The 20,022-nt window shown below is 38.2% G+C and overlaps 1 protein-coding gene and 1 pseudogene across 2 annotated transcripts in view; both read right to left on the bottom strand.

The window, feature by feature from the left end:
• LOC144634236 (uncharacterized) overlaps positions 1-20,022 on the bottom strand; it is a 140,269-nt pseudogene that overhangs the window by 12,033 nt on the left and 108,214 nt on the right. The window lies entirely within an intron of this gene.
• LOC144636943 (elongation factor 2-like) lies at positions 1,015-19,323 on the bottom strand. The gene is made up of 13 exons (XM_078496141.1): positions 19,231-19,323; positions 17,612-17,716; positions 16,432-16,474; positions 15,764-15,845; positions 15,254-15,298; positions 15,073-15,125; positions 9,653-9,774; positions 8,699-8,871; positions 7,702-7,840; positions 5,632-5,859; positions 3,828-4,364; positions 2,564-2,696; positions 1,015-1,427 (listed from the first exon to the last, which is right to left on the bottom strand). The coding sequence occupies exons 1-13, from the start codon at positions 19,321-19,323 to the stop codon at positions 1,234-1,236; spliced, it is 1,947 nt and encodes a 648-aa protein (XP_078352267.1). The 3' UTR covers positions 1,015-1,233.

Below are 20,022 nucleotides of genomic sequence, written 5' to 3'. Positions count from 1 at the left end.
TCGATAGCATTCACTGTATATATGGCTTTTGTTTAATCCTTCTTAAGCCCACGAAGAAGCTGTCTTGATATCCGACCCTCGCATAGACTGTCCACAGCCCTCTATTTTTCGTGTTTTTCGATCGATGAGCGCTCGGTGAGAACGGCGAGAGACCTGGACGCCAGCACAAAACAGAAGAAGCAAGAGGGTGGGGGCGGGGAGCGAAAAAACGCCTGACTCGTCCCCAGTCGTCTTCATACAGCACGCTGCAAATATACAGCGGAGGGAGAGATTGCCGCGTGCTATATGAAGACGACTGGGGACGAGTCAGAAAAAACGCAGCTTGAGTGTATCGATTTGTTTACGCAATGTTTTCTCCGACAGTAGTCGGAAATATCCGTATTTTTTTCGTGCTCTTTCGTGGAGCAATCGTAACGATACGGCCTTGAACACATTGAACAGCGGTCTACCTATAACAATTCAAATATGGCGTCACAAAAACAAAGCGTCGAACGCATATTTTGCTGTTTCATTTGCTAATTTCGCTGCCGTAATCGACTGCCTCGAAAGGTCCTTGCAATTTTAAAGTATAGAATTGTCAGATCTCGGTGAAATTTGCACTGTTTATTTGTGTAATGTTGAGGAATATGTGTATAAATACCCGGCGCGGACGAGCCATTTTTGACAAAATTATATGGCTGCATTTCCTCCGCGAAGATAGGAAATTGTTAAACTAAACTACAAAGCCACCGTAATGATAAGTTCGAAGAACAATGCACAGGATAAACCTTCGACTCATACTTCATGCAAAAAAAATCGGTATCTCGAAGAGACTTTGATTTTTTTGGGAGCTGGTCTTCACTTCTACCAAAATTCCAATAGATGTGGAGACATTATAAGGAGAGTTTCATGATTCAGCCTGTTTGTACTGTAATGTGGTGTGGTCTTAAGCACACAAGAAGCGTTATCATTATGGCATAGAAGTGTATGTGTAAAATAGCCAGAGGAGAGAGAGACTAAAACAAGAAGCATGACAAAGCTACATAGCATTTTATTGAGTTCTTTGGCTGCAGTAAACAGCCATTAAAATTCCTGAAGCATCTGTTTCGATGCCTGTCATTGCAAACTAGATGACACACAAACTACAACATTGCACCTCTTTATTTTGCACTTAGTTGATTTAAGATATTTTTTAGTCCAGCTTCTCAGTCACGAATTCAACTGATGTTTACTCTGAGCAATGACCAACCCAGTTTACAGTTTATCCAAGAACCTATCCAAAGGTGGCAACTCTTCCGATAGACCCTTCCTCTTCCTTGTGGCAAACACCACAGCACCAGGCTTTGTCGTAGCGTCTGTGGCATCACCTTGCATTGTCTGCCAGTGGTCAAACACACACTGAGGGAAGGCCTGGCCACCAGTGTTGGAGCGAAGGTCTGCAGTGAAACCTAAACAAACACATGCATTATCATGATTAGTCAAATTAGTTAACAATTCTTGTCGGAGAAGCAGTGCCCTAATGGTTGACGTGTCGGACTCTGGATAGAGGTGTGGGTTCTGGACTAACCAGGGTAAATGGGTAGCCTTGGGTTGTGAGAATTTGTAAAACGATCACCAGGGAAATTGCTTGTTCCTATGAACTAAAATACCAATTGAAGGACTCGGTGCAAAAAGAGCAGACGTGATTTTGGACTAAAAAGAACATTGATAAAACTACGTCAATTTTGCATGTGTGATTGTTTACGTATGTGAAACATTGTATTTATTTCCAAGTCAGCAGTTTTTTTGAAGTTTCTTTGTTCCATATTAACAAAGAAACTACTAAAGATGCCGACTGGAAAACCTAGTTTTTTTGCATTATATATTATTTCTCGGAAACAGAGCAAATGCCGGAAAAAATAAATTCATTACAATGCTTCACTTATGTCAACAAACTCGCCGCAAATTTTGGAGTTGTTTTGCCATTGTTCATTTCAAGCCAAATCTCTTCCGCCCTTTTTGCACCAAGCCCTTCAATTGCTGCTTAATTAAAAGGCTTTTCAAAATGAAGAAGAATGGCATTTTCTTTTCTAAAATATCTTCTTTCGTTTTAGAAATACACTTACGTTGCCTGGCATTCAAAGGGGAAGGAGGAGGGGAGTTCGAGTGTGAAGCGAGAGTTGCGAGGAGAGCGCACAAAGCTCTCTCCTCCTCCTCCTTAATTTCAAGCACAGATACCATATTTATGGCGCTTATTAAATTTTTTGACCTTGAGAGTGGGCGCTTATTTGAGGTGGGCGCTTATTCGAGGCTGGGCGCTTAATAAATTTTCACCATTTTTAGCTGAAGTAGTTCGTTTATTTTGCAAAACAATGTATAATAACTAAACGTGAAGGTGCACGAAAGGTGAATTTAAATGTTTATAAAAAGTTTCAGTAAAAAGCTAAAAAAACCTTGGTCTTCGGGATAGTCTCTTAGTAGTACTTAAACAATTTTAATCTCAACTTCAACAATAATCAAAATTCCTCTTGTGCCCTCATTTTAGGGGGGTGGGCGCTTATTCGAGGCTGGGTGGATAATCGAATAAATATGGTAAACCACTTACCAAATGACTCATTAACAGGCAGGTATGCCTTAACAACAAACATGGGAGTTCCAGCCACTTGGCTCTCTTCAAAAACATGCCCTCGTCTCCTGTTCAGCACTCCATAAATTCCTCCAACTGCAGCCTCAGGACACTGCAAAAGGATTTCAAATTTAATGTCAATAGTCCAAATCCAGCTCTTTATGCACTTCAAACTTTTTCTGTAGGCGTGATGTGTAATTACACGACAATTCATAGTAGTGTCTGTTTACCATAACATTTTGAGAAATCCCCCTGAAAAATAAGCCCCTCAGTTCTCAGATGCAAAAATACTTTGGAAAATAAACCCTTGTAAATAAACGCCTATGATCTTTTCATTTATTTAGAGTTATAGCTCTTAAACCTGTAAGCCTCAAGAGTGCCCACACCAAATTTCTCCTTACAATATCAGAACATAAACAATAGAACAGGTAATGAGAATTGACAAAATGATCACTAATGGTGAAATGTTTTGATACTGGGGCTTAAAGGGTTAAAGAAAGATATGACTTTTCCGATCATAAGCCCCTATTGTAGAGCTTGTATTGTATTCTACGTTGTTAGAAAAATGCTCAGAGTGACTAAAGAACTTGCTGTAGTTTTCATAATTTATTAATTTTTGAGAGTTGTAGCAGGCAGAGCATTAGTATAGGCAGTATACATAATTTTGGAGCATTTGAGAATTTTTGGTAGGTTCATCCTTTGGTTTAGATAATACAGGATTTTCAACAAGCAGCTAACTACAGTGTAGTGTCCATTTATACAAGGAGCCAGGCTTTTAGCCAGGATTTAAAAAGTGGGAGTCCAACAATTTTATAAGGCCTGACTTTGTCCCCACAGGAGGGCCTGAGGATGCAAGGTGTTTTTCTGCAGTTATGAGTGCAAAGGAATCTACAGATTTTCAAATTAGCTAAAAAAAACCTCTGTATACAGTTATTCATATTTTCTCTGAAAAGTGGCCGTCCATAGGACTCCTGGACTCCCACCTGGCTATTAAAGCCTGCAAGCAGCTAAAATTAATACTATCCAATCAGTTGTTTGCTTTTAATGGAGAATTAAAATAATGGCACCTTGCCAGTTTCCTTACTGAATTTCTGAGACAATCTTTTTCACGTTTTGCTAAGAAACACCTTTTGAGTTTACATTGGAAGAAGTTACTCTAAAGGATGCTTGAAAAAGAGAACACTGAGTGCAGTGCAACACCAAGGACCTTAGACAACAATCTGGAACAGGAATATTTGCATACCTGAATTTCGCACAAATAAACTGGCTCCATGATGGTGGGCGCAGCAGTCAGCATGCAGGCTAAGAAACAGCGACGAGCAGTTGGAATAATCTGTCCACCACCACGGTGAATTGCATCAGCATGAAGAGTCACATCGTGGATGTTGAACCTCACACCACGCACATTTTCGTCACAGAGAACACCTTCTTTCATCGCCCATTGGAATCCTGCTACAACACTATCCTTGATTTCATTCAGATATTGTACTCCCTTTGTACAGTCAATCACCAAGTTGGGACCAGTTCTCTCCGGTCCAAAGCACCAAATCTTACGCGCCTCTGTTGGATCGTATTCATACTTTTCCGCCAAGTAGCGGCCACGAGCTTTAAAATCTTGCCTGGAACTCACGTCTCCTTTGTCTATATCTTCAGCAAGACCTTCAGGGAAAGGAGTTGCTGTCATGAACAGACGGTTATGCTTGTTTGGCGACTTTGAAAGACATGTTTGGGAGGATGTTTCGTTGACTGTTTCACGGTATGATACCACTGGATCTGATTTCTGCGTAGACATAATACACAGGTTACAATGCTATTTATGTGTATATAGCAGAACAGACAATGTTTTCTACTTAAGACTGTGTAAATCATATGCATTTACAGATGAGCTTCCAAATAAAGGCAATTTACGACATTGTTGACAATATCTGCTGGCCCATGATTGACTGCTTTAACTTCACTTGTTTGCTAACATTTGTATTGATACATAACTTCAGAAATGAAAACACCAGTGGAAATGTTTCCAAGATTTCCATCAATCAGAGTTAGAAATTGCATTTCAAACAACTCACTCACTCACTCATCCTCATCGAGCCCATGAGGACTCTTGAGGCCAGACTTTCAAACAACTGGCATAAATAAATTTTATGCTGAAGTAAGACTACAGAAACTTGGTCAAATTTAAATTATACAGCAAAGACTTTTTCAAGCCCTTTGTGTTAGAAAACTGAATGAAACTAAATGGTTTACAGATCTTTATGAAAAATTAATTTTATACAAAGCTGACAGAGCCAGACTGAATGTTGCGATACGTTTCAGTTACAGCTCGCTGAAAATAAACATTTTTTACACTTTTTATGGTGTTTATTTCAACAGTTTAGCGAGACAAAGCCCTTTTTTGACAACTTAGCTACAAAAGTGTTTAATCTGCGCCTGTTAAAAACAGTTTAGGAGTTTGGGCTGCAGAATAAAATTTATTTGTCATAAGTTCACTTTTGTATTCACTCATGCAAAACGTTGATGGAAAGCCCTTTGAACTGTGGGTGTTTTGATTTCTTAAGTCACGTATCAATGCAAACAGTGGTAATTAAACATTTCTGTTGTTCCATTGTCCACATCAGTCTTCTTTGCACTCCTTTAAAAACACATATTTTCCAATTTTTATTTTGTCATCGTCATCATCATCATCATCATCATCATCATCATCATCATCATCATCATCAAGGGGAGCAGGAATGCGCAGTTATGAGAGCGCTTGCCTTCCACCACTGTGGGCTGGGGTCGATTCCCGACCCAGAGTCATATGTGGGTTGAGTTTGTTGTTGGTTCTCATCCTCGATCTGAGGGTTTTTCTCTGGGGTTCTCAGGTTTTCCTCCCTCTACAAAAACCAACACTGCTAAATTCCAATTCGATCAGGAACAGTGGACGAAGAGTCACCCTGTGGAAGTGTCACTGCAAATTCCCATTTATTATCAATCTAACTATTTATTTATTTATTTATTTATTTTATTATCATCATCACTTTAGTCAGGACTGAGTTCTCCTTCACCTTGAGAGGAATACAAGCATGGTCTTCTTCTAAATCCTTCAGACAGATTTCCAAATGCAGTTCTCCTGCTCCTGCCACAATGTGTTCCCCACTCTCCTCAATTGTACACTGCACCATAGGATCAGACTTGGCCAGTCGCTTAAGACCTTCCACCAGCTTTGGCAATTCAGATGGGTTCTTTGCCTCAACTGCTACACGAACCACTGGTGACACTGAGAACTTCATCATCTTCAAAAAAAAAAAAAAAAAATAGAAATGTATACTCTGCTCACAATTATGATACAATATAACATAATTAATTTCCTCAACTTCCTTTTTTACAAGTTAAAATTATAAGCCTTTTTATGTTTCGACTTTACATACATGTATAAATGTAAAATGTAAAATGCCTCTTTTCTGACGATATATTTATTTTAAATTAATAAATGGTGGTCACCCAACTAGTTTAGCTTTTTAGTTATTTTGGGTGACCGGCAACTGTATGTATTTTTAATTTATTTATTGTTTAAACATTTCTTTTTGTAATTTTACAGTTCAAATAAACTTTTGTTGTTGTTGTTGTATAATGTGTTATTTTATTGTTATTGCTGTTTTCAGTGAAATGTAGTGGCAGGGATCCATATTCACGGTCGTCCGGTCATCCGAGACGACTAAAAAATCGTATGGACGACCAAACGATTACATAAACTCGTCCGCTGGACGACTTAAGTTTGACTTAATGAAAAAAAAAACAATTATTAAGTTTTCTTATGAGTTACTTGCGTTCTGACCACTTGTCATCCATTCATAACTTTTCGAAAACAGAAAATAATTTGCAACTTTCTGTCGCGATAAAATCATAATTTTGGCCGCCATCTTGGCTGATGCGGTATTTTCCATCAATCATTGCAGGCTCAATTTTCAAGCTGTCAACCGCTGATATTTTGTACTGCAGCTGCATCCGCGAAAACACGAGGCGATCGCATCAGCTGATGTTTTGATCAAAATTTGCCGATATCTTGGTGTGGTACCGCCAGCAAAGAAGAAAAAGCAATGTTAACACTTCAGAAAAACAAACCAAAATGAATAAGAAGAGCAAAAGCGTTCTTTTCTTCCGTTGTGGCAGTCGAAGAGGCCCTGGCTTTCATTGTGCCTGCATCATACGCTTCCGCCAACATCACAAGCCGCTTGGCGCTTGGGGGCGTGATGTTTTGTGAAATTTGTAAGCCGGCAGCCAAGGTAGACAAGTAAAGAAACTTATTAACAAATACTTGTGAATCAAACTTTATTATAACAGATTCGTTGTCTTGTAGATTTCATGTATACACAGTGTTACATACAAGTGAGAATAACAAAAAAAGTCAACTTTTCATTTACTTGTTGTACGGTCGCCATTCTTCACTTTTGAACGGGCAAGTAAAATTTTGCCAGGGCAAGTATGTCATCTTGCATACTTGCCCGGCTGACGACTTGAAGAAAAAACGAATATGGATCCCTGGTAGTGGACCTCTCGGGAAACAGAAGTTCACTTCAATCGGGTCAAAGGTCAAGTCTTTCGGTTGCGATGGGTAGATTTTGATCCATTTTGTTTGTTTCTCTTTTTCATGGTTTGTTACATGTAGCTATCGCCATAATTATGATTGACGACCGCAAAAAACACAATCGTTTGTTGGATTTTGAATTTCAGAGTTCCCATTTCACTGAAAACCACAACAAGTTAGGGAATGGGGTTAAGTGAACCGTTAGGTTTTCTAGTTGGCCCCCATCTGTCAAAAAAATAAGTTCTTCTGTATATCAGGTGAGGAACCAGTGCAGAGCAAAGAAAGAAAGTAAAAAGGAATTACAAGCAGTTATAAATCTCTACCTTAGTTGGAATTTAGGCTTAGGGTACTTACCATTAGTCTAAACTGGCTGGCCAGACTGGTATATTTTGAAAACAAATTTTGACGTTAGTCAGATTTGTCCAGTGAAATCAGTCAGGGAATAAATATTATGCTGTTGTGGCAGATTTGTGCAGAAATCTCATTTAAAATCTCATCTAAAAAGCTCATCTACTGGAGACAAGCTTAATTTTTCTTTCTTAACACTGACCTTCAAGTTGTGGGCATTTTCATAGGTTGTAATAGTACCAGTCTTCACCAAAAACTGATCGACTCCAACAAGTCCCACAATGTTGCCACAAGGAACAACTTCAATGGCTTCAATGTAGCGACCCATCATCAAAATAGTCCTAGAAAGGATTAAAAAAGTATTTATGTATAATAAAATGAGGAAGTTTGGCACAGGATCCATGGCTAGTATTGCGTCATTTTGGGCTGGTTGAAGATTTGAACCTTCAACAAACCAAATTAATAAAATGGAAACAGAAAGTGTGTAACATGCAATTTTTGTGTCTGGTATTCAGGCCTCGAGACTAACGGTAGCCAACTAGCCAACGACTACTGAAGTTTAGGTTTTTGCTACCAGGTTTAGCATTCCTACTAGCCACTTTGGCTAGTGAAAAACTCGGAAAAGTCAACAGTTCTTGATAGAAATCAATATATCTGACTAGTGAAAAATTACTATTGGCTAGTAAAATCTGACATGTCACTAGCCAATAAACCAGTGAGTTAAAATGTTATTCTCGAGCCCTGTGATATTGATGTTACAAGTTCCATGATACATTTAACAAGGCTTGTCCAACAGTAATTGGGATCAATCAAGCCAATGTGTAACACTGTTATGTTTACCAATGGACTTTCTGCGTCATTAGTCATGACACTGGCATAGCCCCTGACATCAAAATGCGGTCCCCAGCCAAATTGATGAGGGCACATGGTTTAAGTTGCTTAAATCATGCAGCACTGTGTTTGAGTTTTAAGTTAAAGAGTTAACTTATTGATACATATTAAGAGTGGAACAAGGCATTAAAAACTTGTAAGTACCGGGAATTTAAACAGTTTGTCTCTTTCAAGTAGCTATAGGTTCACATCAGAATTTTTCTTTCATTAAATCACTGTTTATGTAAAAGCATAGGAAGAAGTCTTGGTCTGCTTGATGAAATGGTCCTTACACATCATTAATTTTGTAACACTGTGCCTATACTAACCTCTGAATGCTCTTGTTATATAAATCTTCCTTCTTTCCTGGTACATAATTTGGGCCCATGATGCGCACTTTCTGTCCTGTTGCAACTTTTCCCGAAAATACACGCCGGAAGGCATAGAAACGACCTTTGTCTACAGTTGGAACCATCTTGGACACATACAAACACAGTGGAGCCTATAAAAAGACAATTAAATTTTCCTTCAATTTCAAGTCTTTCGAACTGAAAGACTTTCAGTTCTTTGTGCAGAATTAGTTTGATATGAAGCCGACCGAGCCAGTTTATGTAACAGTTTTGTACCCTTTATTTTTATGTGTTTGATTCCATTGGTTAAGCACAGCAAAGCCCTTTTGACAACTTGAAAGGTTTTACCTGTACAAGTCAAAAATGGTTTTAAGAGTTTTGGATGCAGGATGAAATTGATTTATTTCCAGTTCAACCTCATGATCGCTGATGTGAGCCGTTGTCTGACACCCCTCCCTTCAAACTTTGAAGTTTGATGGCGAATAATGCAACGTTTATATGTGGCTAAATGTAATTTAGGCTACAGTATTGTGAAAAAGTAATGCACCCGAAAAGCGCGAATTTCGTTCTTTGTTCTCGCGAAATTTCGCGTGAAAAGTCGCGCAAAAAGTTCGCGTCACTTCGAGCGAAATTTCGCGAGAACAAAGGCCGATATTTCTTCGAATTTTCCTTGCCTCAACGATAATTCGCGATAATTCGCAATATTTCGCTACTCACTAGAAGAAAATTCGCGTGCAGCTCAACAGTAGTTTGGTCCCCTTCGATTAAAGTTCTCCGTGGGATTGATACGATCGCCTGCTCATGTTACTTGACACAAAATATATCTTGGTTACCGTTCTTTTAAATTCGATGTAGCGTGAACAACAACTGTTCCATATTAAGTCTAAATAACACCACAACATTCTTGAGTGATAAGAATAATTTATTACTTACCAAAAATTCCAAGTTCATAAAGGCAAACAGTGCGTTCGCAACAACATTCACAGAAAAGATCGCGCTGACATCGAAAGCAAAATTCGCTTCAGATGTTACTAATTCTCGCATATTTTTCGACCCTTTGATCCAGATAAAAGACAAGCATTGCAAGGAACCTTTCCATAGACTTTTTCTTCTTCACTTAGGCGTAAAAAGGTCTCAAAGTGTACGATTTCCACACATCAACGTCGCAAAAACATTCAGGAATCGTCTTGTCGAATCAACATCGTGCCCAGGACACTCTGCCATTGTCATAGCAACCGTTTGGCCCCAGATCCTCCGAGTGTGTGCATGTGTTCGTTCGCTCGAAAGTTGATGCTGATCGACAGAATATTGTTATAATTTCTGGACTTCTGTGCTTTCTTGGACACCAAGAAGAGAAAAGATGAGAAGAATTACTGTATGGCTAACCAATGTTTAGATTTAACCGTCGAAAGGAAAGGACTTTACCTGCTAAACAGCTGTAACTTGTTTAGTTGTTATGTGCCAGGCGCCATGTTTGATCGACATGCAGTTGTTCTGAGTTGTTTTACGCTATCAGGCTATTTTTGTTTCATTGTCGGTTACAGGTAAATGGCTTTGTAGCTGTTTGAATTCCAATGCGTTTATTACATTTTTATGGTCTGGATAAACTTTCCTGTTTTCTTTCCTCCGTGTTCGAATTTTAAAAACAACACCTAACGCGTTTTAGCCATGTCTCACAACAACACAACAGTTTCGAAAAGAAAACGATATAGATGAAAGATCTAAATTTCGTTCAAGGCAAGTTTTGCTTGAAACACTTATAACTGCCTCGAAATATCGCCACGAAAGTTCAGGATCAAGCGAATTATCGCGTGAAAGTGCCTGAAAATTCGCGAAAGTGCGCGATAATTCGCGACAAATTACCGCACACAGCGAATTATCCTTCAAAATTTCGCGTGGTTTTAAACAAAAGATGTCACGAAAATACGACGAAACAGCGCGAATTGTCGCAGAAATATCGCTTCAAGCGAAATTTCCTCGAAAAGCCCCGAAAAGCGCGAATTTCGCCGAATTTCGGGTGCATTACTTTTTCACAATACTGTACTACACAATGTGATGCTCTATACTGAATGGTGATAAGTGTTTCTCAATAATATTACAGTTATAAATTATAACTGTAATTGAGATAATAAAGCAACTTAACCCATTGGCGCCTGTGCCGGCCGTAGCCGGCCGTACGTAAAAACCACCCCCAAAATGCCTGTGCCGGCCTCAGCCGGCCTTGAAAACAACGTGTTGGCAAATGCCCTTTCAATTCCCTCCCTCCCTGGAGTTTTTTTGGTTCTTCTATTTACCTACTAGAAGATGGTTTTCCATGTTCTATAAGAAATTATATAATAACCTGAATTCTACGCGCATTTTGATTGGTTCTTACTTATGATCTATCAGAGTACAGACACATGGATGATGTCACGCGGTGGTGTGACTCGCGCGCGTGATCAGAGTTCATAGTCCAAATCAGAGTTGTCGGCAAAGTTTTTCAAACTTGCGAGGCCACAACAAAGCAAAAAAGTTCAGCTTAATTACAAATCTTCAGTGAGAAACAATACGCCAAGCATCGTTCACCTTTCGAAGCATTTAACTGGGCGAAACAAGCTTGAAGAAGAAAGTGAATTATTCGAGAAATTATCCAAAATCTGTATGAAAGTTTGACCGATGTTGTACAGTTGGACGACGCCACGGAAAACAAACGAATTGCGGTTGAACGCTTCGGTTAATGCTTACAGATTTGAACAACTTTCCAAATCGGAATAAAGGTTAGTTTTTTCATTGACTTTCAATTGACCATTTTTCTGTAATAATAATAATAATAATAACAACTTTATTTAATGAGGGTTACACATTACAGTTAAAACTGAAAAACCTGTGGCCCTCCCCTGTTTATTCAATCGGATTAACAATGCTTCGTGTTAACGAAAACTTAATAGTGAAATCAAAACAACCTAGCTCAGGCATCGGTACGGCAGCATTGCTCACACAGAAGTGTGCTGAAGTCTTGTGTTATTATATAAAACAAATAGATTTCATTTTGCCGTGCGTCTGTTCAGTAATAGATCACAGAAGACGTCAAAATGTGGTATGAACATCAGTGACCCACTCAGCTAGCGCCTCGTGGGCCACTTCTCTGTTCATACCACATTTTGACGTCATCTGTGATCTATTACTGAACAGACGCACGGCAAAATGAAATCTATTTGTTAAATAATGCACGCTTGAGGTCTATAAAAGCTGCTAGTCGATGCCCGAGCCGTAAGGCGAGGGCATTCAGCTGCTTTTATAGACCTCAAAAGTGCATTATTTTCTTATAGGACATAGGAAAACCATCTTCTAGTGGGTTTAGAATATAGCATTCAAAAGAGCACAGAACTTACAAGACTCGCGGTCGCTTACGGCCGCTCACGGTATTTACAAACGCACGCAACATCGGTAAAAGTGAAAGTTTAGTTTATTATTTTCTTTGGCGGCTTCTTTATAATTATAAATAAACCAAGATACCATTTCATTCATATTTCCTATTTATAGTCCTTTCTCCGACTACCAAAAGATTCTCACAAAGCCGACAAATCTAGTTGAAATATTTACGCATTCAAGCCTACTTCAATTTCATTCAAATGAAAAATTTCCATGCGTTCGTTTCGCAGCAAGTTTTTGAAATTCGCCTCTAATTTCGATTTAAAAAGAACAAAAGTGGAGTGTTCTGTCTTCAGATTGTGGCTAAAAAAGGTTTCTTACCTCAAAGCGTTTCTAGAGTCCAGCTTGTTTTGCTAAATAGTTTCCAAACAATTTCGGCAGTTCACGGCAAAATAGTGGCGTACACAACTCCAAAGAACAACAGCAATTTTCAACGATTCTTTCTTAATCTGTCGCTTCCTTTGGCACTGTCTTACTTCCATTTAAGCATGTAAAACGTTTCTGATAAAAACTTGCTGCTTTAAAGCATCATTTAAACAACAAAACAAGAGAATAGAGGCAAAGTCGACGAAGTCGCGCGTTCAGCAAAATTCGACAAACAATTCGCACATCCGGGGTACCGGGCTTCTATAGTTTTCAGCTATGTTCTATTAAAAATAATGCCCGCTAGAATTCCATTGCGCGTATACAGCGGCTATATTCTAATGTTCTATAGATAATAACGGCAAATAAACCAATCAAAATCTGTTTTCTGCGCATATTTTTAGGGAACTCTTGGGGTCCTAGAAAGAAGGTTTTTTCGTCTTATTCCGTGCATTGAAAACGTACAAGCAAATCATGCAACCGCGCGGCTTGTATTTACAAACTTCCAAGGCCTTGTTTTTGATTCTGAACAAGAAAAATACCATCTTTGGGACTAAAAACGGAAAGGAGAAACACTATAGAATTTTAACCCTTTGACTCCTGGAGATTTTCCAAAAAAACGCATTTTTAGGTGTTTTTGACCTTTTAAGGTCTATTATAAGCTAAAAAAGCTCCAAATCACTAAAATCGGCCCTCAAAACACAAAATGCATGCTTATTTCTCACCAGAATCAAGTTTGACATCTTTTTAGCTCGTGCATGCGCACAAATCAAAGTTTGGACATAGCTTTTGGACAATAAACCATCCTACATGTACCACTTTAGGCTTTTCGTTTTTTGTTATTTTTTTTTTTTCGCTTTTCCTTTTCTTTTTCTTCCTTTCTTTTTGCTGCAGTGTTTGGCCTTCTAGCAGGCTCCTTTTTAGTAGAAGAATTTCCGCGAAAGCGTAAAGGAGGCAAGAACTACTTACCATGGACAAGCAAAGGGTGGAAAGAGGCAATTTTCCTCTGAGTTTTTCGCTAAAATTTTGAAGCGTTTTGGTGCATATTTCAAGTTCCATTAATCTAATCGCGCTGGTTTAGGTATCGTTGGAAAGGTCTTCTTCTGCTTCACAATTCGAGCATAGATGTCGCCTTTCTGGGTGAAAGGTGATGACGTCACAAGCGGGACAAATACCCCGATCCTTTGCGGCCGGTTTGACCGGTGCAGGAGTCTAAGGGTTAAAGTGGCCTTAAAATGGAAAACCATGGAGTACAGAGTGCTAAAACCTTGTTGATGAAGGATTTATCTTTCCTTCCACTGCCGCGAAGACATGGTGTAATGGTGCTTACAAATGCGTTTTGAACTCAAATCACAGACTTAAACACGGACTAAATGTGGCTTCTCAAGTCTTCTGAGAACGAAATGGTAATGTACTGTTATTGCTTTGAACTTGGATGTAATTTTTTGAACGATCGGTAAATCCATTTAGTGTACAATTGACTTCAAAAGCCGCCTGCTAAAATTAAAACTTCGCTTTCAACATGAACATGTGGATAATTAATTCTGCCGTGCAGTAGTGTCAGCACGGCTCGAAAAATTTTGATACTCTGCTTCACTTTGTTTTTAATTATGTCTATCGCTTTTGAAAATTACAACAGTGCTTCAGAATATACAAAGGAGTATGACTATCAATATTAATAGTAAAGGAATGCATGGAAAGTGGTGCTAGTGTTGATTTAGTAGTCTGAATTCTGTAATTTTGTAAGCGTTTTTATGCTTTTTCACGCCGCCGCAATTTGAAGATAATTTTATTGTCTCGAATTACCAGTTTTCTGCACCAAGAAATAAGCTAAATGTTATTGAATTAATGACAGTATCAGTTGTACAGATTGTAAACCTATCTTTTACCAGACTATTTTACGATTTTTCTTAAAAATTTGTACATAGTCTCCGTGTTTTTGCGAGCTCCAAAATGGCGCGCGAAGGGGAATAAAATTTTATTGCTGTCTTTAGTTTGGTTTGGGATAGATTTATCAAGGCTGATAATCTCTTTTAGTCATAAATTGGTCTTTCAACATGTCTAGTTTAAATAAAAGTTTACTTCAGAAACTAATGGTTTGTCTGAATTTACTGCGCATATGGTTTATTTTTTCCACTCGTACGTTTGCGTTCAATCCCGTAAAAGAGCCAGGTATTTAGGGGTGGGTGCATGCGTAAAACCTTCAGGCGTCAATGGGTTAAGCAGTTTGAATTCTTTATCCACACTTCAAAAAAAAATGCCTCATTTCAATGTCTAATGTCACATATTCTCACTAAACAATAAGTATAAATAGCCTTGAAACTCTCTCTGCAAGGTTCGCAGAATACTATAAACGAAAGAGCGCCCTTCCCAAGGGTTTACGCATCGCTAGTTGCTCCCCAGGGGGGCAACGAACAATAACGTCAATGGAACTTATTAGTATTCTGCGAACCTTGCAAAATCCATCATTCTCTGAAGAAGACCGCAGAAGGCAATTGAAAATTTAGAGTATCCTTTTATATTTTTAGATCTGTTTAAACCATTTTTACATTTTAAAATAATCTATATGTTTGAAATACCTTGCACAATATAGGCTCCCAGTTCAACTAAGTCATTGAAGGTGCAAAGAAGTCTGTTGACAAGCAAAACAAAACATTTTATAAAACTTGTTTCACTTCCCTGAGAAGGGGATTACTTGATATGAAGTGATACTTTCTACAAAATGTGAAAACAAATCAAATCCAGTTTTCACTTTCTTACCTGCCATGCAGAATATCCCTCTTGACCTGAAGGAAAAACTGATACCTGGATAGCAAAGGAAGGTCAAGAATAGGTCACAAGGATTATTAACCAATTATCCCATCTTATAAGTACATCAGCTATACAGACAGAATATGCTTAGATGAAGATTTGCTTGGTTTCCCTTTTTCAAGTCAGCCTATTAAAACAAAATTACTTTAATAGGGTAACCTATTCACCCTCTGTTCAGATGAGAGATCATTACCTTTTTACAAAGGTTTGAAGGTCATTTCAGGATTGCAAAACTTTATGCCCAGAAAAATGCTTACAAGCATTAACGGTTTGCCAGGGTGTGAGGTGCGGAGGGGTTGGTAAAATTGTGTCACCTTCTATATGTACATATCCGCTGCTCTAACATATCTGCTGCTGTAACCAGCAATAAAAGGTTAATTTTGGGGCCCTGGATGCCCCTCTTAAACAAGGATCTTAATTTTGAATAAACTATTCCTTTATGCACAATAAATCTCTTACCTAGTTATTTCCTCATGAAGTGCGCTTGGATCCACAGCATAGAACTTTACTCTGAAGAACAACTTGTAAGGAGGCTTCAGAGCTGCACACAAAGAACAGAAATGATAAGGGGTCAGTAGAGGCAGTAATGACATGTAGAGGATCCTGGTTTGGATCAAGCTTTATAATACATGTATAAATCTGGGGTTCACCCACTCTCAAGAATGGGGGTCCTACAAGCCAATACAGCATCTCAGACCTAAAATATATTTTTCCACTCTACCCCAACTCAGAATAATTGGAAAAATTTGGTACCCCATCTTTGACTTAGAAGGTGTTGCGGACTTGCCGCGATGAACTGGGGCAGAGTAAAAAGGTCAGGTTACCGGAAGAAAGGCCTGGTTACCGGCTAAACTTGTGACTTTTTGAGAACGTGGTTTACGAACGATTTTGGACATTTTCGTGTTATACTTTAGATAATTTTTAGTTACATTTGGACCTTTTGCAAATCTGTTGTTGGACTCGGCAATATGTGATTCTCACCTCGGCAATAGAAGGCCAAAATTCTGGCTGTCCAGTAGTAACGATTGTATTGTTGTTTGTATGTTATTGAATGAAGTTGGGGTTCCTCTGAGAACAGAAACCTCTGAGTAAGTTAGTACTAGGTTCAGATATGATCATGTACTTACTTTTCATCTGCTTGATAACGCTCTTATTCAAATCAAGCCAATGCTGAAAACAAAACAAAAGCTGTTAGTAAATAATAATTACAGCAAAAAGACTGAAAACCTCTGATTGCCTAACCCTGCTTCTTTTTGGTAAAGAAGATCATTTCTCTAGTTGCCTAGCAGGGTAAACTTTCAGACTCTTTCATATACTTTCATATCTGAATATATTATATCTTCAAATTTATATAACTTTTAAGAAAGCAAATATATGCAGTTTAAATTTCAAATGGTAAAAGTAATCATTTCCTGGCAAAGTACCCTGTCTGGACATTTAAACCCTTTTTTGATTCAACATTTTTGTATCTTTAATGTTTAAATCAACTGTGAGTAAAGAATTCAGCTTCTTTAATCATTTTTTGCTCAACATACAAAAATTACATTAGCAGTGGATATGGATTTACCAACTGGCCTGCCGCCTTTGGGTAACAACTATTAATCAATAATTTACCAGCAACCAGTTTACCATGCAGAGTCAGTTGTCTAAAATTTGACAAATTTAATAAATTAATAAAGTGATGCTAAACATTTAATTTAATTATTAAAATGTGATGTATTTTCATAAATGGAACACCTGACTGGACGTTTAGGTGATGACAACAACAAAATGTTTTAAGTGTTGGGTATTTGGGTTGGTAATCAAACAAGTGGAAACAAATAAACTGCTAATAGATACAAAAAAGTGTGACGATCTAGTTATGTCTAGAATTCAGACAGATAAGCATCAAATTATCTATAGACATAATTACCAAAAGCCATTTATTTGCTATGTGACAACTGTAAACCTTAGCTTTCATGGACAGTTTTCTTAGCCTGCTATTCAATTATGCACAACTGATTAAAAATCAATTTCGTGCTTATCGCCTGGAGTGAGTACACAAATTAGCTTGGGAGGAGCGTGTTAAACCAAAGAAACAAATTTTACAATAGTTAGTGCTACAAGGTTTTTAGACCCCGGTAGCAATACTCTTCAAAGGTCAGGCAAAACAACAGAACAATACTGTCAAAAGACTTTAAATATAAAGAACCCTGAAAAGACGCTACGTTGTAAACAATAATCAATTCACAAAAATATCCAACTGACATCCCAAAAAACAAACAACTACCAATTTCAGAGCAATTTGCAGAAAAAACGTAAGCTCACCCTTTGTTTTGCATCGTCAACGTAGCGAAGGCCAAAATAATCTTTCTCCAGCAAATCCAAAGTCTTGCAAACCTCATCGAAGACAGCCTGTCCTTTGACGTCCCTCTATATTTGCAAAGAAGCAAAGACACGCAAACAAAAGGGAGGTGTTAATGAAATCATACATTTGTTGAACAAGTGAAAAGCAGCCCAGCCCAAGAGCGTAACAAACTCCAATATTTTAACATATTGCACCACTAATTAACATTGAAAATGAAGTTATTACTAACTTGCTTACTCTATAAGTAATCATTCTTTATTTTATTAGCGCAAACTAGCTCGAAGTGTTATATTTTATTCTATAAACAAAGTTTAAAATGTTCGAGTTTAGATAATAGAAGTTCTACGAAGCATGCAAAACTCGTGCATATTTCTACTACCTGTCGCCGATCGGACAGAAAAGAAAGGCTTTTATAGTGATTCTTTTACATTGAAATCGTAGTTTTGCGATGTTGTTCCAAAACTGTTAAAACTAAAGGGTACTTATCCAAACTGGCCTTCACTACAATGCAACAAGACCTGACCTAACGTAAATTATCATTCCGTGTTCACGTGCAATACATACAAAGATCAATCCCGCAAACATCGCATGCAAACAATCAACAAAATCCGGGTCATCTTGTTCTTTTTAACACCCTTTTCGTTACCTTGGCTAGAAATACTGAGAAAGAACCGGAACAGTTTAAAATCGAGAGCTAAAGGCGAAAATTATGTTAAATCTTGTGACTTGCTTGTCACGCTCGAGCGACCACAAGCTTGATGTTCGCGTGTAGCATAACGACTGGCTAAACTTCTCGTTCGCTTATCGCAAAACGCGGAAGGATCCTGTTATTATATTTCCAAGCTTGTAAACTCTTCGAATATGTCACCTTGTGCTTCTTGTAACAATGACAGAATAAAACTAATCTACGTTGAAAAATGATAATTAATTTCAAGCTCGAACCAAAGTTCTACGGCGCCGCAACAAGTTCGAACCGCGGGGGCAATATATTCATGACACAATTTTCCTGAATTTCTACAAATAATATTAGAAGACAAACAAGAAAAAGGAAACCTTCTGTTGATTTTAAAAGACTTTGTTATCAAGGGAAAAATTAACGCAATAAAATCTAAACAGCAATTCAGCGTTTCTCGCACGCAAACTCTACGAATTCTCGAATGAATTATAAAATATCGGCGGGATTCCATGAACGGAAGATGCAAGAATCGAACTCAAGAAACCGATGACTGTTTATATTATTTTTTGTTCCTAATTCAATGGACATAACCAGTTTATTCCCGTGAAACGTGTTGCTTAATTTGTCATGTTTTCATTCCACTCTTCGATAACACACAGTATGCCTGAGTTTTGAGGCTAATGATTTCACGAATTCAAAACCCGGGATTCAAAACAACAAACGTCCTTTGCTTCCAGTGCAACATCTCTAGGTCTAAGAAAAGGACAGGAGAAAGCTTTGCAGCAGATTGCGCAAAACTTGGCGGCCATATCGCTGGAAGAAAGCAGCAAAGATCAAAGAAGTTCGTCTGCTATCAGGTCGTCTTTACACAATTTCTAACGCTTGTTACGACACGATTCTTACCTTGAAATCGCATGACAACTCTGTGTCGTCTAGAAGACTGATCTTACACTGGAACTCTCCCTCCAGGTTACTTTTACTGCCAATCTTTAACATGGTGAAGTATACTTTAGAATATTTTACCTCAGCTGCTCATGAAGTTGTAGACAGTGATCGGACGCCAAGTAAACCGAGCCTCACTACCGCGTTCTCGTGCTTGAGCCTACCACATTGCGCATGATCACGAATCTTTAACTCCAGACATCCCGGATGTGGAAGCTACAGGTGCAACAACCGGCAGCAACTACTAAAATTTGCTGGAGTCGATTTTTTTCACGCAAAATTACACGTTTTAAAATAATTTGTTTTACATGTAAATAAACAGCGAGTACCCCGCCTATCTGAAAGTTCAGCCAAAACAATTACGTACGCCTGTGCCATTCTCGTTTTTCATAGCAGACTTCTAGCCTCGGTCGTTCGAAAGCCGATTAGCACAATTATGGTCACTAATTCAGGATTAAAAGTAAATCGATTTGAATTTCTCTTGTACGCATAAAATTTGAGATAAATCAAAGTTTAAACTGGAGAAAAAATAACTGTTGTAAAAAAGAACAAAAACCTTACAAAGCGCTTGTAATAATTACAAAACCTTTTACAAATGTTAAACTGAAATCAAAATTTGCGCTTATCCCGGATTTAACGTGACCCAGGACAGGCATGCATTTTTTTCATGATACCGGAGACTCTTTCGACGGTATATATAGCGCACACTTAGTCTGGGAAATCTACTCGGAAATCATTTAAAAGTAAATTTGT

Source organism: Oculina patagonica, chromosome 1, assembly GCF_052425735.1.
Source record: "Oculina patagonica isolate OP01 chromosome 1, crgOcupat, whole genome shotgun sequence".
NCBI lineage: Eukaryota > Metazoa > Cnidaria > Anthozoa > Scleractinia > Oculinidae > Oculina > Oculina patagonica.
This window is presented reverse-complemented; position numbering and strand designations above follow the sequence as displayed.